Below are 24,054 nucleotides of genomic sequence, written 5' to 3' on the forward strand. Positions count from 1 at the left end.
GGTAACCAGTGGTAATAGTATGATTTTTTCCATTTTATAAGTGAGGGAATTTTAAGGGGAATTAATATCCAAAATAACACAGTTCATAAGTTAGGTGACTATATGATTGATTGGCCAGATCAGAATACCTTTGCCAATGAAAGGAGGGTTTTAATCAACACCTCCCTAAATCCTGAGCAGCCTGCACTGACCGCCTGCACTGACTGAGGGATTTACTGACCCTCTCTGTTCCTCCCCTGGCTGGGATCTTCTTCCTCCTCCTCCTGAACTGAGGTGTCCACAGCCAACAGACAAGGTGAGCAATGCACACGCAAGAACTCAAGATCAGAGAAGTGAGACACACAAAAAGGGGGTTTTCCCCGATGACCTTCCTGAGGAGGTCAAATGCCAGAGGTCAGATAAATCAACACCTGCCAACCAGGCTGCTGCTTAATGGTCTTGCCAAGATTAAGAATTCTTGTATGAAGTGTTTTAAAACCTAAAAATCAATCTATCACTAGGTGAAATTGAATGAATTAAATGACAAAGGAATAGCTTTTAATGTTGTTTTTATCATGGTCAGGGTATTCCAAAGCTAGTTGTATGTGGTGGCGATTTGAAACTCATTTCAAAAGCAGGTCGAGTCTTAGTACAATCAAAAACATTCAGGAAAGGTTATATTTTCAGAGGAAGAAACTGAGGCCCAGACAGATTTAGCTTGTGTGTTCCCTATCTCAGGACTGAGACAGAGGTTGGACTAGAACACCTTCCCCAACTCCAGTTGTTCTTTTTAAAACCTCAATGTTCTCATGTGAAAAATGGCAACAATAAATCCTACATTATAGAAGAGAAATAGGATGAATTAAGGTAATGGTCATAAAGCACTTTGTGTGGCCAGTGCGCAGGAAATGGTAAGCATTTTCATTATTATATCAAAGCAGGGTTCTTACATATTTCAGCATCAAAGGTTTATTTTTAGATTGCAGCACATTCCATTAGTGACTGATGGAGGTCATGAATTTATCAGAAAATTGTTAAAGGTGTGTTTGTTGTTTTAAATACAAAAAAGAAAGTTGTTCTTTTCTTTTTTAAAAGTTCACATATTACCAAAAAAAGACCTCATGTGGTTATATTAACTGTAAGAAGCTAAAGACATTTAAAGACTCTCATCAGATTAGTGGTTTTAAATCACAGCAAGTATGCGGCTATGCTACTGGAGATAAAGATGCCTGTAGCCAGCATGCCCAGGTGAGTTGAGTTGAGAGACAACCCCACTCACTAGCTGAATGACTTTAGGCCAGTTATTGATACTTGCACCCTGCAAACCTCGTTTTCCTCTTTGAAAAAGGAGGGAAGAGCAGCACCAGCCTGGCTAGGTGGTGTGGGGGCTCAGTGAGACCCTGGGTGTGGAGCACTTTGCCCTGGGCCTGATTCACAGGGATGCTTGATTGGTGAAGCAAGGTGACACTCATAAAGGGTAAAAAATACCCTCTCCTTGGGGTGTAAAAAAACATGCTAAGGAATAAAAAGAAATCATCTAGAGAAGGAAATATTGCCATTTGCAGCAACAGGATGGACATAGAGAACATTATACTTAGCAAAGCAAGACAAAGACAAATATTATGTGATATCACTTATAAGTGGAGTCTAAAAAATAATACAAATGAATCCGTATACACAATAGAAACAGACTCACAGAGAAAACAAATTTTTAGTTACAAAAGAGGAAAAGGAATAGAGAGGGATAAATTAGGAGTATAGGAATAACGGATACAAACTATTGAGCATTAAATAGATAGGCAACATGGGATGTCCCCTGGTGGTGTAGCGGTTAGGATTCTGGGCTGCCCTGACCTGGCCTGGGTTCAGTCCCTGGTTGGGGAACTAAGATCCCTCCCACAAGCTGCATGGCACAGCCCTCCCCACACCCCAGAAAGATAAGCAACGAGATTTACTGTATAGTACAGGGAATTATACTGACTGAACTGAACAGGGAATTATATTCAACATCTTGTAATAACCTATAAATGGAAGATAATATGAAGCACATACATACATATATATTATATATATATATATAACTGAATCATTCTGCTGTATACCTGAAACCAACACAGCATAAATAAATCAAATGTAGTTCAATTAAACAGAAGAAACTGTTAAGAGGATCATCTACACTTTATTTTCTGGCAGGCGTGACTCCCATACAGACGTTCACCCTGGAGCCGGGCTCATCAGCCGCAGGAGGCCCCTCCGGAAGTCTTCGGGAAGGCCCACCGGCTTGCTGGTGGCTGGATTGACAAAGACATGGACTGAAGACCCTGTGGTGCAGGCCGAAGAGGCAAAGTGAGCCAGCTTGGGGTGGCCGAAGAAGAAGCCATCGCTGAGGTCCCAGTGGCTGACGGAAGGCGTCTCCTTGGTGGGCTTAGGGGGGAACAGGGCAAGGCGGTAGTGCACGCTGGAGCGACCCACTTTCTCCACGGCCAGCGCGGCCACTGGGATCTGAGGAAAGCTGACCGGTGTGTGGAAGGTGCACTGATTGGCCACCATGAAGCCCACCATGGGGGACGTCAGCAAGCCGGTTTTCAGGCCACAGTACCTGGGAAATTATATTACAGTGCTTATTCCAGGTCACCACAGTGCTGTCTCCCAGCCCAACCACTGAGTTTCAGCCTAGTGGGACCCAGCTTCAATGGGCCTAGAATCAAATCCCAGCTCTGCCCCTCACTGGCTGGGTTATCTTAGGCAAGTTACTTAACTTCTCTTTACTCCAGTTCCCACAATAATGTTTTGTTCACAACACTGGTACCTACTTCATAGGCTGACTGAGAATTAAATCATAAGTGTCATGTAATAGTATAAAATGTAAGACACTAACAGTTCACAGATATAGTAAGTTCTCATTAAACACTAGCTATTATTATTAATATTGTGTCCTTCTTGTCTTCACTTCTCCTGGTAAAAAATCGGGTATTTTTGTGCAAATGAGAGAATTACTGTGTCTCTTACATCTGCTATGAGCTTGTAATCTCTTTAAGGACAGTGACTATGTCTTAAGTTTGTTGACTAGAAATAAGGCTATATTTGAGATAAAAGATGGCTCACTGGGTAAAGAATCTGCCTGACAATGCAGGAGACCCAGGAGTTCGATATCTGGGTCGGGAAGATCCCCTGGAGTAGGCAATGGCAGCCCACTCCAGTATTCTTGCCTTAAAAATCCCACAGACAGAGGAGCCTGGAGGGTGACAGTGCATGGGGTCACAAACCATCAGACGCAGCTGAGCAACTGGGCACTACTGAGATAAATGCAGAGGTTGAGCAAAGTCAGAAATAAACAGCACCACGCTTGGTTATCTCTTCCTTCTTCTCCAAAGAAGTCTACTTATGATTTAAACAGGTTAATCATGTTGTCTTTTTTTCTTTTTGAGAAAATTAAGACTGAATGTGAGAATTTGCTGTAAGAAAACAATTGCGGATCCTATAAAGGTTTGCCTACAAAGCTGCTCACGTGTTTCACAGAAGCAAGCTACGCGTCTCCTTCCAGGGAGGGCGCCGTGGGTGCCAGCCACCTGAGCATCCACTGGTGTCATCCATCACGACATTAGATACATTCGTTTATTGACATGGAAAGTCATTAGTGGAAAAGATCATATTACAGAACAGCATGTAGCATTTGATCCCATTTGTTTTTATAGGAACATACTGGCTTATGTCCTTATTGCCTAGAAAGAAACTCTGAAAGGATAGACTCCCAAATAGTTTCAGTAGTGATCCAGCAGTGGAATTTTGGATATTTTTTTCTTCCTTTGGTTTGTATAAATTTTCCAGAATGAACATGATTTGCCTTTGAAAGAATTTTTTTAAAGTGCTATTTTGTTCAAATGTCTGAATATGAATTTCATTTCTCCAAAGGAGCACTGGAGAGACAAGCAGGCTGGAGAAGTAAGGCTCCTTCTTCTTCCCACTGGGATCCTGCCCCTGGCTGCACTGCCTGAGGAGCCTCCCTCCTGAACGAGAGAGAAGGAAAAGGGAAGAGGAGAAGAAAACCCAGCTCTTCAGTGTGACTGAGATCCAGTGAGAACCAAATTCTCCCATTTTTATTTCCCAGGCTTCTTTTCTGCAATTGCTCTCCTAGTTCCCTGCCACCTTTTCCTCATTCTTCTAAGGCACTGACAGTAAAGAAATAGTGCCTCCTCCCACTGAGGGTGTAGCATTTCCTGAGCTCCCTGCAACTCTGAGCCAGGCCACCAAACCTTTAAATAATTAAAATGCAGGAGCACTTTCAAACAATGAAATTGATGAGCACCTGGTCACCAGGGCTGCACTGAGTGTTTTACATTTTGTTATTCATCTCCAAAACCATCCTCCAAGGTAGATCTTATTTCCCCATTGTATAGGAAAGAAAGTAGAGCAGGGAGGCTGGATGAATTTCCTAAAGGCATGCATTTGTACAGTTAAGTGGTGGTCCAGGCCCAAAATTAGGGTCTGGAGAGCCAAAGCACTTGTTTGTCCTTCATTCTGGCTTAGTAGATAAAGTAGGGGAAGCCAAAATCTACATTTTAGTCCTGTGAATGAATTGCATTTTCTTTACGTGTTCCTTTGACTTTAAAAATGATATTTTCTTTAAGAGCTGAGTGATGGCTTCATTACATTTGGATAACAGACTTCCTGTTTGTTAAGTTCATAACCAATTTGATTTGACTGGTGGTGACCATAGGGTATTTGGGCTTCCCAGTTGGTTCACTGGTAAAGAATCCACCTACCAATGCAGGAGACAGAGGAGACACGGGTTTGATCTTTGGGTCCGGAAGATCCCTTGGAAGAGGGCATGGCAACCCACTCCAGTACTCTTGCCTGGAAAATTCCACGGACAGAGGAGCCTGGCGGGCTGCAGTTTATGGGGCTGCAAAGAGTTGGACACGACTGGGCATCAATGACCATAGGGTACTCAGTAAGAATTTTCCCACCATTCCATCTTTCTTAGGTTTTAATCTTTATCAGAGTTTATACACATGAACATTAAAAAGTCAAACTGTTGCTTGCAGCTTATTACAAAACCAGTGGTTCTCTAGCTGTTTATACCATTGGTTACAGTCTAGGTCAGGGGCTGTTATTAAATTCATTCATTCCACAGCCTCCACAGTTCACCTGCTCTTTGTTAGATGCTGAGGCTACAACACTGAGTAAGAGAGGATTCCTGTCCTCAGGAGCTCTCAATTTCAGGGCAGTGGTGGGGCCGGATGTGTCCATTGTTGACCTCTATTTGGCCAGAAGGTGCCTGTTGTTTTTTTCTGGCTCCCCTTCCACTTTCTTCTTCTCTCCCTTTCTTCCTTTCCTCAGCAAACATTTACTGTCCACTTCTGTGTTCCAAGCACAGAAGAGAGAGCCATGAACAGTTAGCAGGCGACAGTCCATGCCTTCACATGGCCATGGTCTGGAAGGGGGCACACTCAGAACTCAGGGTGACGAGCACTAGGCAGGGGAAGCAGGGGCTCTGGGAGCTTGTAGCATGCAGGCTGGTTCCTTGCTTGGTATCAGGGAAGACCCTCTGAGGAAGTGACAGCTAAGCTAATAAGCTAAGGAGAAAATGTACAAACTTTTCAAGTGAACAGTTGGGGGAACAGCTTTCCAGAGAGAGGAATGGCCTATGTGATAGCCCAGAGGCCAGAGACCTCTGGGGGCATGTCCCAGAGACAACACAAGTCCCAGATGGCTGCAACACAGACTGCCAGAGGCAGCTGGGGAGCAGGCAGGAGGCAGACTGGGGAGGGTCTTGGTAAGGAATTTGGATTTTATCCTGGGGCATTGGGAAGCCACTGAAGGCAGAGAGTTTTTCATTTGCTCAGTCAAGTCTGACTCTTTGTGACACCATAAACTGCAGCAAGCCAGGCTTCCCTGTCCTCAACTATCTCCCTGAGCTTGCTCAAACTCATGTCCATTGAGGTAGTGATGCCATCCAACCATCTTATCCTCTATCATCCATCCCCTTCTCCTGCCTTCAATCTTTCCCAGCATCAGGGTCTTTTCCAGTGAGTCAGCTCTTCGAATCAGCTGGCCAAAGGATTGGAGCTTCAGCTTCATCAGTCCTTTCAATGAATATTCAGGGTTGATTTCCTTTAGGATTGATTGATTTGATCTCCTTGCTGTCCAAAGGACTCCTCTCAAGAGGCAGGCAGGGAGAGGCAAGATCAGATTGACTTAGTAAAACTGAATCAAATTGAACAATGGATTAGATGGAAACGTGATGTGTGCAGAAGAATAATTAGATAACTACACGGTTCTGGCAAAAAATGATGGTGCCTGGGACTAGGATGATGACAGCAGAGATGGAGAAAACTAGATGGAATCAAGAGAGATTTTGCATAAGGTGTGATGATAAATTGAAATGAAGGAGAGAGAAGAGCCCAGAGTTGCTCCCAGTCTAGGTGACTTAATGCTTTGAATAGGTTGAGCTGAGGTGCCTGTGAGATCCTAAGATGATACACACAATAGGGATAACAATACCTCTGAGTGAGTGAGTAGAAGTTGCTCAGTCGTGTCTGAATCTTTGCAACCCCATAGACTGTAGCCCACCAGGTTCCTCTGTCCATGGGATTTTCCAGGCAAGAATACTGGAGTTGGTAGCCATTCCCTTCTCCAGGAGATCTTCCCAACCCAGGGATCAAATCCAGGTCTCCCACAGTGCAGGAGGGTTCTCTACCATCTGAGCCACCAAGGAAGCCATAGCTACAATTTACTTAGCCTTGCATGACACACGAGGCCTTCCATGGATTATATATTCAGGAGGCATCTGAATCTATGGGTCTGATGCTCAGAAAGAGGTTTGGGCTGCAGACAGGAGTAGAGCTCAGATCTAACATCAGGGTCTAGGCAGGGAGGGTGAAGAGTGGAAGCCACTGGCATAACACACTCACTGTGGCGGGCCTGTGGTGAGCTGGAAAGCAAATGCCCAGTTTGACCTCACGCAAATTCAGACTCTGAAAGATACTGATGTTAAAAAGAAATACTCAGGCTCAAATAGAGTCATGGCTCCTTCAGACAGCAAACCAAGACTGCACTGCAATTTCAATCCCTCCTAGAAACGTGACCTTTGAAACAGTCAATCTGAGAAGTCCAATCTACGGGAGTGAGGTTTGTCTGCATGATAAAGACCCCTGCTGCTCCCTGCCCCCAAAAGAAGACACTGTGGCCTGAAACAATCCTTTCTTCTCTTCGGCTGATACCTTCTTGACCCATCCTCCTTTAACCTATAAACATCTTCCATTTTATACCACTCCTCAGAGCCTCTTTCTATTTAACTAGATGGGGTGAATAAAGCCAATTCGATCTTCCAATTTACTCAGTTGAATTTTTTGTTTTTTGTTTGTTTGTTTGTTTGTTTTTTTAACACTGGGCAGACTAAGTAAAATTCATGTGTGTACTGTCTGGATTTGCTGGTTCCTGGTTTGTGACCCGTGGGAGAGACTAAATCAGGTGAGAGGGAGGGCCTAGAAGAGGATGTAGCAGGGTGGGGGGTGAGGACTGAAATCAAGCCCAGATTCAGCCTGCCACACAAAAAACCTGTCTTTGAATACGTTCTCAATGGATATTTCTTGGGATACCACAAACAACTGATAAAGTGATTGTGACGCTGCCTAATAATTGAGTGAGGTGAATGCCCATCTTCTATGCTTTCTTACACTTGCTTTATAAAGTAACCTTTAGCATAAAGGGAGGTTTGACTTGGAAGGCCCCTTGGGACTCACTTGGCACAGGGGCTCCCCAACACTAGTGTGGGGCTCAGAATCTCCTGGGGAACCTGCACAACATCCAGATCCCCGGCGTCCTCAGACCTCCTGAATCCATATACAGGGCATCCCGATTCTACCAAAGTCCCCGTGATTCTGATGCACACCTAGCATGGAGCTGTTCCTCTAGGGCTACCCTCTCAGATAAGGAAACTGCCCAAAGAGATGAAGTAAGCTGCTCATCTGCACACAGCTAGAAAAGGACAGGGTCTGTCTACACTCTGTGGTCACTCCAGCCCTTTCCACTAACCTCCTCAGCCCCAGACACAGCCCCAGCCCAGGCTTGGAGGCCAGTGTGTCTCTGGGACATTTGCGGCTCAGAATCAGATCAACTGTCCACGATCTCACCCTGACACTGCACCCGACTCCACCAGCTGGGCTTGGTCGTCTCTTACTTCCCTTAGCCAAGCTCCTGTCTCCTTCCTTGAGTCTACGCCTATGTTCTGCCTTGACCCTAGTGCGGAGGCCTGCCTTGGTGCCTCGCCTCCCTGGTTGCCTCCAGAGCAGGAGCTGTGCACACTTGAGGGACATGGTGCCTCTGGGTCTGTGTGAGCACACAGTCTTGTTACCTCCTGAGGTCTGGAGAGAAGCGCCTGTCAGATGGTAGGAGGCCAGTGGGCATATGGCACAAATAACACCTTTCAGAGAGGTGAAGCTATTTTTGTCACTTGCCATAAATAGCATAGGATGGGCCACGGCTTGTGGTCAGTTACCTGACATGTCAAGGCAGGATTCTGGCAGGAAGTCCATCCCCACACTCCCTAAAACTAAGAATAAGCACAAGCTGGGCAGTGTGACCCCTTGACTGTGCCGAGTCCTGAGGGAGCATCATGTAAGCTGCTGAAGAGAGACTCGGGCCAAGGGAATCTGCACAGAGAGGCCCCGGCTTGGGTGGTGTCAGGAGGTTATGTGGTTACAAGGAGAAACACATATTTAGAAATATAGACCTGGGGAGAAAATGCCTTAAATGTGAACATGTATAGAGCTAAAAGATTAAGATGATGAAGCTCACACTTAGGAATATACTCTGAATGTCTTTATATAAATAATTTATCTTCAGTCAAGCTTCTTTGGATATTGCCTTTACAGAATGATTTTGGTCTACAGGGGCTAATTGAAATTAATTGTATGCAAGTCTCTATGTCATCCATTTCTATTGACCTTGGCCTGCAGTGTAAAACACTGGTTAAGAGCTCAAGTCATTAGACCTGGGTTTGAATTACAGCTCTGCTGCTGTGTGACTTCAAAGAGTCACTCAACATCCCAGAGGCTCAATTTTTCTCATTTCTAAAACGAAGACAGCAACACAGACATGACAGGATTTTTTGTGACGATTATATAAGGCAATGCATATCTTATATGTCTTGGCCAATTACTGCAACTTAAAGATTTTTGTCGTTATTTTTGTTTGTTTTTTAAACTTTTTAAACAATTTTGGCCTCTAGGGGTAGAAATTTACATCTGTTTTTGGGTCAAATGTTTCCTTTATTTAGGGAAGACCGCTTGTATCAAAACCCTGGCAGCCAACCTGCCTGTAGACATGGTGTTCTTACAGGAGAACTATCAAAAGGGCCAGTGTATTGTTTCTTCAAGTGATTTTAAGAGCAGCAGAGGGGAGAATCAGGCGAGCAGAGCAAGAGAGCAAGGACAGGATGGATGAGACATGGCAACTACTGCACTTTAGGAACTTCGAGAAAAGGCTGAGAAATGCTTTGAAGGGGACATAGAACAGGTTTAGCAACTGAACCAAGTAACTTTGAGCCAGTGTACTTTGCATAGAAAATTTACAGAATTTAATGATTGCTGCAATGTCATAACAGACAAGAATTTACTCAAGAGGTAAATGGAAGCTGTTTAGTCCCTCTGTTCCAATGATGCAATCATACCAATTTGCGGAGCTAATCTTTCTCATGCTAGTAAAGTAATGCTCAAAATTCTCCAAGCAAGGCTTCAGCAATACGTGAACCATAAACTTTCAGATGTTCAAGCTGGTTTTAGAAAAGGTAGAGGAACCAGAGATCAAATTGCCAACATCTGCTGGATCATCAAAAAAGCAAGAGAGTTCCAGAAAAACATCTATTTCTGCTTTACTGACTATGCCAAAGCCTTTGACTGTGTGGATCACAATAAACTGTGGAACATTCTGAAAGAGATGGGAATACCAGACCACCTGACCTGCCTCTTGAGAAATCTATATGCAGGTCAGGAAGCAACAGTTAGAACTGGACATGGAATAACAGACTGGTTCCAAATAGGAAAAGGAGTATGCCAAGGCTGTATATTGTCACCCTGCTTATTTAACTTATATGCAGAGTACATCATGAGACACGCTGGGCTGGAGGAAGCACAAGCTGGAATCAAGATTGCCGGGAGAAATATCAATCACCTCAGATATGCAGATGACACCACCCTTATGGCAGAAAGTGAAGAACAACTAAAGAGCCTCTTGATGACAGTGAAAGAGGAGAGTGAAAAAGTTGGCTTAAAGTTCAACATTCAGAAAACGAAGATCATGGCATCTGGTCCCATCACTTCATGGCAAAGAGATGGGGAAACAGTGGAAACAGTGGTTGACCTTATTTTTCTGGGCTCCAAAATCACTGCAGATGGTGACTGCAGCCATGAAATTAAGACACTTACTCCTTGGAAGGAAAGTTATGACCAACCTAGACAGCATATTAAAAAGCAGAGACATTACTTTGTCAACAAAGGTCTGTCTAGTCAAGTCTATGGTTTTTCCAGTGGTCATGTATGGATGTGAGAGTTGGACTGTGAAGAAAGCTGAGTGCCAAAGAATGGATGCTTTTGAACTGTGGTGTTGGAGAAGACTCTTGAGAGTCCCTTGGACTGCAAGGCGATCCAACCAGTCCATCCTAAAGATCAGTCCTGGATGTTCATTGGAAGGAGTGATGTTAAAGTTGAAACTCCAATACTTTGGCCATCTGATGCAAAGGGCTGACTCACTGGAAAAAACCCTGATGCTGGGAAAGATTGAGGGCAGGAGGAGAAGGGGACGACAGAGGATGAGATGGTTGGATAGCATCACCAACTCAATGGACATGGGTTTGGGTGGACTCTGGGAGCTGGTGACGGACAGGGAGGCCTGGCATGCTACGGTTCATGGGGTCGCAATGAGTCAGACACGACTGAGCAACTGAACTGAACTGAAGTGAATCCTCAGCAGAAAATGGTAAACCAACCTTCGCTTCATCTTAAGTCTTACTGACCTAACCACATTACTGGGTTTGGTGCTGGTGATTCGGTAGCATTGGGTCCTCTTCCCTGGCAGAGCTTACAGTTAAAGAAAGGCCATAAAAAATATAAGCTGAGGGGAGGTGCTCTGCAGGAGATAGACATGGCTGTATGAGATGCTGTAACAAGGGAGTCTGAACCAGGTGGAGGCAGATGGGAGTGCAGAGCTCCTGAGGAACTGAAGGAAGGCCAATGAGGCCCTGTGGCTGGACCACAGGACAGGAGGGGAGAATGGAAGCGGGTGAGGTATGGGAGAAAGGCTGGGCCTGATCCTGTACCGATCAGATTTTAACCTAACAGAATGGGAAGCCACTGCTGAGGTTTAAAGAAGAGGGAGAGTCATGATCATGTCAGCATTTCAAGATTAACCCTTCAGGGAATGGATGGGGAAGGCAAGAGTGGAGGTAGAGGTACAGGAGGCAACTGAGAGCTGGGATTGGGGGCGGTACTGGGCTTGTGGTGCCGAAGATATTCAAGATGGGGCTCAAAGGACCCACAGCTGGGCCTCCCTGGCTGTCTGGCTTCCACCTCTCACAAACGGCACCTACCGCAGAAACAGGGGTCTCCACCATTCAGATAGCCTTTGAGACTATGATGAGACCTTGGGTTCCTCACTGTAACACCACCCTCCCCAGGTTGATTTCTGCCTTGGTTAACTGTCATTTGGCATGGCAGTACTGTGGTCTTGTCTCACTAGGTTTTTTAGGTTTTCCAAGTAGTTGAGGAATATTATTCCAAACCCAAGGGGAAATGACTACATAGACAAATGAATGTATTTGCAAACTTTTCAGCTATTTTGCTCCTGAAAGGGAGAGCGAGGCAGTTAAGATAAAAATAGGAAGAAATATTTTCTGACAGCCTCACAGTTTGAATAAGCATGACCTGAAGAATATTGAGTTTTCCTTTGGTTAGTTTCATGTTGCTTTTAAGCATGTTTTGGCTTTATTTTAAAGGACAAATGATTTTTTAAAAGGACAAATGATATAATAAGTAACAAGAAGGATTTCTTAGACTTAAAGTCAAGTAAGATGTGAGACTGAATAAATAAACAAGCCTTTACCTCACATTATGTTTTCTTGCCATTTGGCAATATTTTTTTTAAAAATTGAAATATATATAAATAAACTGGGTTGCCTATCTCTGAATATAAAAAGCTGATATAATGAGTTGGCAGTAGCTCACATTAGGAAAATGCTCAGCCGCAGCTGCCTGCAGATCATCGCAGTTTTCAAAGTGCACGCACTGGGTCCCCAAACTCAGCAAAACTAATGAAAATCATCTGCTGTTAGAGCAGAACAATTTCTTTGCAACCGTGTTCTCCCAAGAAGTTCATTCTGGTAAATCAGTGTCAAGATGACAAGAAAGTCCAACATATCTCAAGAGCCACAATCTATAACAAGCAAAAGTCCTCAAAGCCGTGCTCAGAAACAATATTAAAGGATCTGATGAAGAATTCAAGACTCAGAAATGAAGGATGTGAAACAAATTCATTAAAACATTTTGAATAAAAATTAGAAGACTGTGACATGATGCTCAATTCACAGGAAAACACAGTCTCAAAGGGTAAACGTAATAGATGATGGTCAGATAATTTTGTTAGATGTCCAGAAGCAGAGTCAACCGTGAGCGAAGGCCGAGAGAAAATAGATTAGGGTCAACTTTGACTCCACACACTAACGATACTACTACTGCTGTGCTTTTTGTCTTTGTTAGAGTTGCTCTTTGAGTGAGAGAGTTCAAAGGAAGCATCTTTGAAAAGTGACTATTAGATCTTCCAGGTTCTCAAAATTAAGCAGACCAGGGATATGGTGATAGTTCCTGGGCCCATTAAAAAAAAGGAGAACAGAAGTTAAGAAAGGTGTTTATGCATTCCATGAGATCCCTAACATCCAACTTCTTCCAATCAGTTATGGGCACCCAAGTGCATGGACTGACTGGGAATCCTCTGAGCTGGGTACATGCATTCTTCAGTAATCTCTTTCTGTGGCCAAAGCTCAAAGTTCTTTCAACTTCCTACATCACACTCTGTGGAATTAAGAAAAGAAAAATTCCTTATCTTCCATTCTAAGTCTTCTCCAACTTTTGTTTTCTCTAGATGGAAAGCTCTCAGAGAGTTATTGCTGAGTTATTGCATAACTCAGAGATCCCCAGAATTAACATTTTGATACACATCTTTTGATGTGATGAGCCTCTTGATGAAAGTGAAAGAGGAGAGTGAAAAAGTTGGCTTAAAGCTCAACATTCAGAAAGCAAAGATCATGGCATCCGGTCCCATCACTTCATGGCAAATAGGTAGGGAAACAATGGAAACATTGCCAGACTTTATTTGTGGGGGCTCCAAAATCACTGCAGATGGTGATTGCAGCCATGAAATTAAAAGACGCTTACTCCTTGGAAGGAAAGTTATGACCAACCTAGATAGCATACTGAAAAGCAGAGACATTACTCTGCCAACAAACATTCGTCTAGTCAAGGCTATGGTTTTTCCAGTGGTCATGTATGGATGTGAGAGTTGGACTGTGAAGAAGGCTGAGCACTGAAGAATTGATGCTTTTGAACTGTGGTGTTGGAGAAGACTCTTGAGAGTTCCTTGGACTGCAAGGAGATCCAACCAGTCCATTCTGAAAGAGATCAGCCCTGGGATTTCTTTGGAAGGAATGATGCTGAAGCTGAAGCTCCAGTACTTTGGCCACCTCATGCAAAGAGTTGACTCATTGGAAAAAACTCTGATGCTGGGAGGGATTGGGGGCAGTAGGAGAAGGGGACGACTGAGGATGAGATGGCTGGATGGCATCACTGACTCGATGGACGTGAGTCTGAGTGAACTCCGGGGGATGGTGATGGACAGGGAGGCCTGGTGTGCTGCGATTCATGGGGTCGCAAAGAGTCGGACACGACTGAGCGACTGAACTGAACTGAACTGACACATCTTTTCAGACTCTTTTCCAGAAAAGGAGATTTTTGTTTTGTTCTGAATAAAACAGATCATACTGCAATTTGCTTGCTTCAGTCAATTATATATTATGAATTTGTTTCTATGATGATATACGTATTTTTAATGACTGCTAAGTATGCCCTTGTATGGATGTAATATTTAGTAAATCAACCCCAAAGCAATTAAAAACTTGTTTTGAAGTGCTTTTCAACTTACAGAAAAATTTGCAAAAACAGTACAAGACTCCTGCATAACTATTGTACAGAGTCATCCATTCTTAACATTTTGTCACGTGTGCTTTAGCATTAACATTTATTACTTCTGAATTACCTGAGAGTAGGTTGTATATGTCATGCCACTTTTCCCTAAATATTTCAATGTGTGTTTCCTAAACACAAGGATAGTCTCTTCTATAACTACAGGACAACTATCATATTCAGGAAATTTAACAATGGTCTAATCCTTCTGGTAATCTATAGTTTATATTCCAAATTTACCAATTGTTTCAATAGGTAAAGTTCATAGAGGAACTTCTATGTTGGTCCAGTGATTAAGAATCTGCCTTGCAAAGCAGAAGACATAGGTTTGATCCCCAGTGGGGAAACTAAGATCCCACATGCTATAGAGCAACTGAGCCCTATGCCACAACTAGAGAGTTCATGCACCACAAAGAAAGATCCCACCTAAGGCAGAAAAGATCCCACATGTAGCAAACAAGACCCAGTGCAGCCAAATAAATAAATAATGGTTTTAAAAGAAGAAACTCTTTTTCCTGGTGCAAGATCTAATCCCAGATCATGTGTTACATTTAGTTATCATAGCTTTTTGGTCATCTTTTAATCTGGAACAGTCCTTCAGTCTGTCTTGATCTTTTATGACATTGGTATTTTTCTGATGAATACAAGCTAGTTATTGTATAGTATGACCCATTATGTGGGTCTGTATGATGACCCCCTCATGGTTGGATTCAGGTTAGAACACTATACATACGTCAATGGGCCCTTTTCAGGCTTCATATCCAGAGCCACAAGATGTCCATTTGTCCTTATTGGTGATGTAGATTTGATCACTTCATTAAAATATTTATTGCTTACTTTTTCTATTGTATAGTTTCCCTTTTGTCTATTTTTTAAATTGTGGTAAACACAAAATTTATCATTTTGGACATTTTTAAAGGGTACAGTTCATTGGCAGAAAGTATTGATACATTTATATTTTTATGCATCTGCTCTATAATATTCATATTTCCTTTTAACAAGTAATCTGTGGAAAGACACGAAGATGATCTTGGTCTCCTGCTCAAATACTGTCCTTAATATCCTTTCCTCCTACCTCCTAATTCTCGATCTAGGGCTCACTGATGATTCATGCTGAGATTAAAGACCAAGTCTTGACATTAACCCCGGCCCTTTCCCCTTTGCCTTCCCCTCATTCCACAGACAAGGGCACAAAGTTTTTCTAGTTGCTGGCTCTGGATCTGGAGAGAGAAATGCTGACCTGGATGATTTCCAACAGCCATTTCTGCACTAAACTGCTATAATTCTTTACAAAAATAGTCATGCCTTTCCTGGTATCATGTTCAGTTCTTCAAACAACTCTTGGTTCTCTACTCTGGGCCAGGCTCTATGCTGGATGTCAAGAAATAAAAATGGATAAAGCAACAGTGCCTTCTCTTGAGCTGCTTGCATTTTGATGGGAGACACACAAATGGTACCTACAATGCAGTGTGGGCACTCTGGGCATGGAGGTGGCCCAGAGCACAACGGAAACACACTGTTACAAGACTGAAAAGGCAAGCCACAGACTGGGAGAAAATACTGGACAAACCTATCCAACAAAGGACTTGGATCTAGAATATATAAAATATACTTACAAGTTAATAATAAGACACACAAGACAATTTTTAAATGTGCAAGATTTGAATAGATACTTCACCAAAGAAGATACATGAGTGGCAATAAGAAGAAGAAAAGATGTCCAATATTATTAGTCATTAGGGGAAAGACAATTAAAACCACAATGAGATATCCATTGAACACCCACTAGAATGGCTAAAATGAATGAGATACACTGTATCAGGTGTTGACAATGATGCAGAGGATGGATTGGAGTTCTCATATACTGATGATGGGAATGGAAAAAGATACAGCTGCTTGGAAAAATACTTTGCCAGTTTCCTGAAGAAAAGGCAAAAATACACCTACCATATGACACAGCTGCTCGGTTCTTAGGTAATTATCCAAGAGAAATGAAAGCATTTCTACACAAAAGCTCATACATGAACATTCACAGCAGCTTTATTTGTAGTAGCTGGAAAGCCCAAATGTTGGACCACAAGTGTGGTACATTCATACTGTAGAATACTATTCATCAACAAAAGGAAATGAACATAATACAAGGATTAAACTCAGAGTAATTATGCTGAGTCAAAGAAGTCAGACCAAAACAAAAGTACATACTGTATGATTCAACTTACATAAATTTCTAGAAAATGCAAACTAATTTCTAGTGAAAGAAAGCAAATAAATGGACTGGCAGGAGGGATCACCAAGAGAGCACCAGGGAACTGCGCGTGGTGTTCCTTTTCTTAACTGAAGTGAGGATTTCATGAGTGTACAAATATGCCAAAACCCCTCAAATTGTGCACTTTAAATATGTGCAGCTTATTTTGTCAAAGCTGTTTGAAAAAATACAATGACAAGAAATATTACAATATCTTAGCAATAGCAAATATGCTAATATCTAAACAAAATCAGTCTCTGATTATAGGATGGTGGAATTATTAACAAGGACTCTTTTCGTCTCATCCTTTTCTGAATTTTCCAAATTGTCCAAAATGAGCAGGCTATACTATCTAAATCAAAAAAGCTACTTTTGCAGAAAAAGAGTTAGATACACAAAGAAATCTGGAGAAAACAGTCTGTACTTATGAACTTTAAGACTAGTGGGTGAAAAAAAATCAAAGACACGGCACTTTTCAAATGACAAAAAAAGAGCCTCTATTCTTTCAGAAGTTAAGATAGACCAGAGGGGACCGTGATTTCATATGCTCCACAAAAATAAAAATATCTAAGTTAAAGCCATCTATGGAAAAGGCACCATATTAACAAAATGCATCATTTAGCCGGACTGTTCAGCTCAAATGTCTTTCAAATACATCAGTGGGAGGTTGGTGCAGGGAACCGGGAAAAGGAAGAGACAATGCCAGACAGCAAAAGAGGTGAATTTTTACATGATGTCATGACCTTTTATTTCTTGAGTTCACCCAGAAGTATAAAGATTAAAGAAAAATCCAACATAATTAGCAAGTAACCTGCATTGCATATCCTTAAAAAGAGTACATACTGCAAAGGACAAGTTAAGCCACGGAAAATGCTATTCCATATCTGACCAAATATGGTTGAGAATCATTACTCTGGGTTTCCACTCTTGGAAATGTTTGCTACATCTGTCTGTACTGGGTTGAGGATTCACTCTGAATTTTTACTAATAGTGAAAATAATAATTTAAAAAAGTTTTCAGGGAACATATTTAACCTAATTAGACAGTAAATACTTTTTAAAGCCTGCAGTGCATTAATTATTTGGATATCAAGAACTGAGGCTTATGAAGCAATTATGTTCATTTATTCAAAAAAAGTCACCTTCAGCAACTGTGCTAGACGCTAGATTATAAAGAAGCAAAGAGAACCCATGCACTCTTAGAGCTCTTAGCCTAAGGAATAAGAAATCTGTAAACAGTTGCAATACAAAGTGTCCACGGCTTGGGAGAATGGCAAAAAAGAGCAGCCTACAGGAAGGAGGTAACACTCGAGGAAGGCTTTGAAGGCTATGTAGGAGTTCTCTGCTTAGGAAAAGAGGGACCTTCTAGGCAGAGGATGGCATGAAACAGAGAGGCAGGAGAAAGCTGGATTGTTTGGTAAATGGCCAGAGTTCAGTGAGGATTAAGAACAGGATTCATCTGGAGGGGAGAGGACCCGAAGATGGAAGTCCTTTACTCCATGTTAGAGGGTATGAAGGACTGTGCTGGTCACAACTCTTTCATTTTAGAAGAAATGAATTTGTTAAAGAAGTGAGAGAGAGATTGAGAAAGAGAGAGAGGGAGAGCGCAAGCGCTGTTTCTCTGTCTGTAGAGCCCTCACAGACTTTATGCAGTCAGGCCCAGGAAAGGGCTGGAGTCGAGAACAGGAAGGCTGGAGGAACTCTCTTCCCCCTTTTGGCTTTCTTTTTTCTCTCTCTAAATCTATATTAGCCAGGATTCTTTTGGTTACAAGTGACAAAAATAAAAGTAGTTCTAGCCAAAAAGGGAATTTTTTTACTCTTCAAAATGAGAAGTCTAGGCACGTTACAACATATATGAAACTTTGTTTTTTAACTTTTTATCCCTTTCACGCACTTCTCCCACACCAGTGCCCTCATCACACCCCTACCTCCTGCCTCTGGCAACCACCAATCTGTTTACTGTATCTAAGAGAGCTTGGGCTTTTTGTTACTGTTTGTTTGGATTCACATATAGGAGAAATCATACAGGACTTGCATTTCTCTGTTTGATTCATTTATCTTAGCAAAATGCCCTCGAGGTTCATCCATGTTGTCACAAGTGGCAAGATTTCCCTCTTTTTTTATGACTGAATTTATAAAGTTTATAGAATATATATATATATATATATCTCACAACCTCTAACTATTCATCCACTGACAGACACTTAGTTTGTTTCCATATCTTGGCTATTGTAAATAGCGCTGCAATGAACATGGGGTGCACATATTATATTTTTTCAAATTAGTGTTTCTGTTTGCAGATAGATACCTGGAAGTGGAATTGCTGGGTCATATGGTAATTATATTTTTAATTTTTTGAGGGGTCTCTGTACTATTTTCCAAAGTGGCTACACCAATTTACATTCCCACCAACAATGCACAAGTGTTCCTTTTTCTCCACATTCTAACCAACACTTGTTATTTCTTACCTTTTTGATAATGGCTGTTCTGACAGGTCTGAGGTGATATCACATTGTGGTTTTGATTTGCATTTCCCTGATGATTAATGATGTTGAGCACCTTTTCATGTACCTGTTGGTCATCTGCATATCCTCTTTGGAAAAATGTCTGTTCAGAGCCTATGTCCATTTTATAATCAGATTTTCTTTTTACTGAGTTATATGAGTTCTTTATATATCTTGGATATTATAACTCCTTACCAGATACATGATTTGCATATATTTTCTCCCATTTGGTCAGCTGATTTTTCACTTTGTTGATGGTTTCCTTGCTGTACAGAAGCTTTTTAGTTTGATGTCATCTCATTTATTTATTTTTGCTTTTGTTGGTTTTACTTTTGGTGTCGTATTTTAAAAATCATTGCAAAGACCTATTTCAAGGAACTTACCACTTAAGTTTTCTTTAAGGAGTTTTATCGTTTCAGGTCTTATGTTCAAGCCCTTAATCTATTTTGAGTTGATTTTTTTGTTTGTTTAGTATAAGATTGTGATCCTGTTTCATCCTTTCAAATGTGGCTGTCGAATTTTACTGAAGAAACTGTCCTTTCCCCATTGTATATTCTTGACTCTTCTGTCACAAACTAATTGATCATATATGCATGGCTTTATTTCTGGGCTTTATTCTGTTTCACTGCCAGAATCATACTATTTTAAAGATTACTATAGCTTCGTAATAGAGTTTGAAATAAAAAAGCTTGATGTCTCCAGCTTTGTTGCTCTTTCTCAAGGTTTCTTTGGCTATTCGGAGTCTTCTGCAGTTCATACAAATTTTAGGGTTGTTTGTAATATTTCTAGGTAAATGCCATTGGAAATTTTGATAAGGATTACACTGAATCTATAGATTACTTTTCTATTTTTTTCCTGATTCGGTCTTGGTAGGTTGTATGTTTCTTGAAATTTATCCATATCTTCTAGGCTGTCTAATTTGTTGGTATATAACTGTTCATACAGTATTTCTGTAGTATCAATTGTAATAGCTCCTCTTTCATTCCTGATTTTATTTGAGTCTTCTTTTTTACTGATAAGTCTAGCTAAAAGGTTTATTAATTTTATCTATTCAATGAACCAGCTCTTACCAGCTTGAAGACATTTTGCTATGTCAAATAAGCTACTCACAAATGAAAAATATTATACAAGGTGCCTAGAGTTGTCAATTTGTAGAGACAGAAAATAGAATGGTGATAATCAGGGGCTGGAAAGAGAAATAAGGAGTAACTGTTTTAACAGTTTCAGTTTAGGAAGATAAAAAGTTCTGGAGATGGATGGTGATGACAGTTATGCAACAATGTGGAGACACTTAATGCTGCTGGACCACGCACTTAAAAGTGGTTGCATTTTTTTTCTTATGTATATGTTAACAACTTTTTTTTAAGTGGGAAACCTAGGAGTAAATACAACTTTAGGCACTGTGAGATTCAAGAGTCAAGGGACAGCACTGAAATTCTGCCATTCTCTATTTTGTTCCACTTTTTTCTGTGTTGGCTTCATTTTTAAGGAAGTTTAATGGAGGTGAAAAAGGCCACTCTCATCTTAAATCATCTATAGAACTAAGCATGCACTTGTGTTGTGTCCAACTCTTTGCAATCTCATGGACTATAGCTCGCCAGACTCCTCCATCCATGTGATTTTTCTGGGCAAGAACACCATGGGTTACCATGGTTACCATTGGGTTACCATGCCCTTCTCCAGGGGTCTTCCTGACTCAGGGATCCAACCTGTGTTTCCTGCATCTCCTGCATTGCATATGGGTTCTTCACCACTGAACCACCAGGAAAGCCCATTGAAGTAAGGACCACAGTCAAAAAAGAGCTTCTTCCCTGAAAGTTCCAGCTGAACTTCCCGAGATGACTGACTGGCCTCGTGTTGCATGATAGAACCATTCCTGAATCAATCATTGTAGCCAGGAAGTAGAGTACTCTGACTGGCTAAGCCAGGGTCATGTGTCCAACCTTGAACCAATCTCTGTAGTGAAGGGAGCAGAGTCTTTTGGCAAAGGTTCCACTTGAATATGTAGAATGAAAGAAGGATGATTTCCCAAGCAGATACTGGGCAATCAAAACATGTCCATCACACGCTCCTTCTTCTCTGCAGTTTTCTGTCTTTTCAGTCAGTATGGGAAGAGAAATGTTGCCACCCTCAGCTTAAGTTACACTTTTTCTAGTCAAGAGCTTTTTAGTGCCAATTCAAAATCTCAGAGAGCATCTGATTAATGCAATTTGTCTAACTTATGGTGGGGGTAGGAATAGTCTTTAGGGATAATATGGCTGCTACAGGGCCACTTTTGTGAGCATCAGGGTAAATTACCAGAATCAATAGAAGCAAGACTGATACTTCAAAATACATCTTTTACAACAAATAATAGGCCCTTTTTTTAACAGAAAACTGATATAAACAGATTTTATGAAAATAGTACTGGCAGCTAAACATAGGATACATTGGAGCAGGAAAATCTGATGGCAGGAAGACTAATCATAGGGCTACTGCAAAAAGATGATGCTGAAATTTCTAGCTTCGGAGAATGAAAATATGGCAATGTCATCCACCATGAATGAGACTATAAAAGCAAAGTCTGGTTTGGGGTGGGGTGGTATCAATAGGGTGGTGAGTTTAGCTTCTGAAGGGTTTCCTTCAAGATGCTTATGGAACATGGAGGTGGAGAAAGAAGCTCAGTGGACAGTGGGAGATAGAGTTCTGAAGGGGAGTGCAGTTGGGGATAGGAATTTGGGAATTCCTGGCAATTCCTGGTGCTGAAGTCACAAAGCATATGAGATCACACATGGAGCACATTGAGTGTGAGCAAAGAAGTCAGCGGAGGGCAAAGCCTGCATGTAAGGGGCTGTGGCAGATACCCTCAGTGTGCTGCCCATATCTGCTCAGCACTCACTGTTTCCAGATATGCCAGGGTCATCCCACTGAAACTCCTTCTGGGGACTTTCTCTCAGTGAGGATGCTATATAACAGGATGCTTCACATCTCTTCCTAGCTCTGTCTTTAGTAACATCAAGCTAGTACTTGAACATATTGACTATAGTGGGAGTATCTACACCATGGAAATCAGCAAAAAATTTTATTGTTTTAACTCATTGATTTATTGTTTTATTGATTGTCATGACAGGGAAGGTAGTCAGCAAACATTTTCTGTAAATGGCTGGGTGGACCTTTTAGGCTTTGTGGGCTTTCTGGTCCCTGTCACAACCACTCAACTCCACTCTTGCATCATGAAAGTAGCCATCAGTTAAGTTCAGTCGCTCAGTCGTGTCCGACTCTTTGCAACCCCATGAATCGCAGCACGCCAGGCCTCCCTGTCCATCACCAACTCCTGGAACCTACTCAAACTCATGTCCATCATGTCAGTGATGTCATCCAACCATCTCATCTTCTGTCATCCCCTTCTCCTCCTACCTTCAATCTTCCCTAGCATCAGGGTCTTTTCCAATGAGTCAGTTCTTGGCATCATAGATAATACCTAAATGAAAGGGCATGGCAGTGCTGCTATAAACTATATTTGCAAACATAGGCAGCAAGCCAGATTTAGCCCAAGGGGTGTGGTTTGTTGATCCCTGGGCTAGACTAGCACTAGCAGGCAGGTTCTTTACCATGAGAGCCACATGGAAAGCCCTCAGAAAACGTAGGGAAGTTGTGAGGCTCAGTTTGGAAATGACTTAGAGGAGGCTGGATAAATTCCAGATGAGTCGATACCTAGGTGAAGGCCAGGCAGGCCTACGGGAAAGGAAGAGTGGCTATGATGGGGCCACATGCATGGGTACAGATTTTAAATGTGACTGAGAGCATGTTAACATTAAGGCCATGTTAACAGTAAGACCATGTTAATAATACAGATAAAAATTTTTAATGCATAATGTCTGTAGTGTGAATTGTGCAAAAAATGAAGAAATATTCTTGCAGTATTCAAAAATTATTTTCTCTCTCAGCTCACAACATACTTCTTACTTGTTAACATGAACAAAAATATCAACCAACATTCATGCCAGAAACTATACTTATCAATGCAACTAAAGGTTAGCTAAGGATAGAAGAATCCAGCTAAAGAACAATGAAAACATTCTGTGAGAACCAACTGACTCTATGGAATTTACCATAAAGAAGACTGTGTATTTTATTGCAATTTGTAAACTGTGTGGCTAGCACCTTTTTTTATCAGTAAAATTTATAATGAACTTAAAACATTTACCAGCACACTATTCACAAGGCTCCCAGTCCTGATGAAAAATAGTAGATGTAACTAAATCCAGGAGGAGGGAACTGTTGCCACGTATCACAAAGCAACTACACCTGCACCTTCTCTCAGGTCTGTCTGGGGACCCCAGGACATCTCCATTTCACAGATGAGAAAACCCAGGTTTGTCTAGAGTCACATAACTCGTGACTGACAGCACTGAAATCCAGAGGCAAGTCCATCTGACTCCACAGCCTACCCTTGGAGACTGCTTCATTAAAAGCCATGTATTTGGTTCAGAGGGCTTCCCTGGTGGCTCAGATGGTAAAGCATCTGCCTGCAACTCGAGAGACCTAGGTTCGATCCCTGGGTGGGGAAGATCTCCTGGAGAAGGAAATGGCAACCCACTCTAGTACTCTTGCCTGGAAAATTCCATGGATGGAGGAGCCTGGTAGGTTACAGTCCATGGGGTTGAAAAGAGTCAGACACGACTGAGTGACTTCAGTTCACTTGGTTCAGAAGACCATATGCACATGTGCTAAGTCACTTCAGTCGTGTCCGACACTTTGAGACCCCCTGGACTGTAGCCTGCCAGGCTTCTCTGTCCATGGGATTCTCCAGGCAAGAGTACTGGAGTGGATCGCCATTCCCTCCTCCAGGGGATCTTCTCGACCCAGGAATCAAGCCTGCATCCCTTATATCTCCTGCACTGGCAGGCACGTTCTTTACCATGAGAGCCACATGGGAAGCCCTCAGAAGAACGTAGGGAAGTTGTGAGGCTCAGTTTGGAAATGACTTAAGAGGAGGCTGGATAAATTCCAGATAAGTCGATACCCAGGTGAAGGCCAGGCAGGCCTATGGAAAAGGAAGAGTGGCTATGATGGGGCCACATGCATGGGTACAGATTTTAAATGTGACTGAGAGC

At 42.0% G+C, this 24,054-nt stretch overlaps 1 protein-coding gene across 5 annotated transcripts in view; it reads right to left on the reverse strand.

The window, feature by feature from the left end:
* Positions 1–2,138: 2,138 nt before the first annotated feature.
* The window catches only part of LOC138420953 (uncharacterized), a 199,477-nt gene continuing 177,561 nt past the window's right edge, over positions 2,139–24,054 (reverse strand). For all 5 annotated transcript variants that reach the window (XM_069554671.1, XM_069554672.1, XM_069554673.1 and 2 more), the window contains one exon: positions 2,139–2,578. In XM_069554671.1, coding sequence (XP_069410772.1) covers positions 2,194–2,578 — 385 coding nt within the window. In that variant the 3' untranslated portion in view covers positions 2,139–2,193. The remainder of the gene's footprint in view (positions 2,579–24,054) is intronic.

Source organism: Ovis canadensis, chromosome 15 (assembly GCF_042477335.2).
Source record: "Ovis canadensis isolate MfBH-ARS-UI-01 breed Bighorn chromosome 15, ARS-UI_OviCan_v2, whole genome shotgun sequence".
Taxonomy (NCBI): Eukaryota; Metazoa; Chordata; class Mammalia; order Artiodactyla; family Bovidae; genus Ovis; species Ovis canadensis.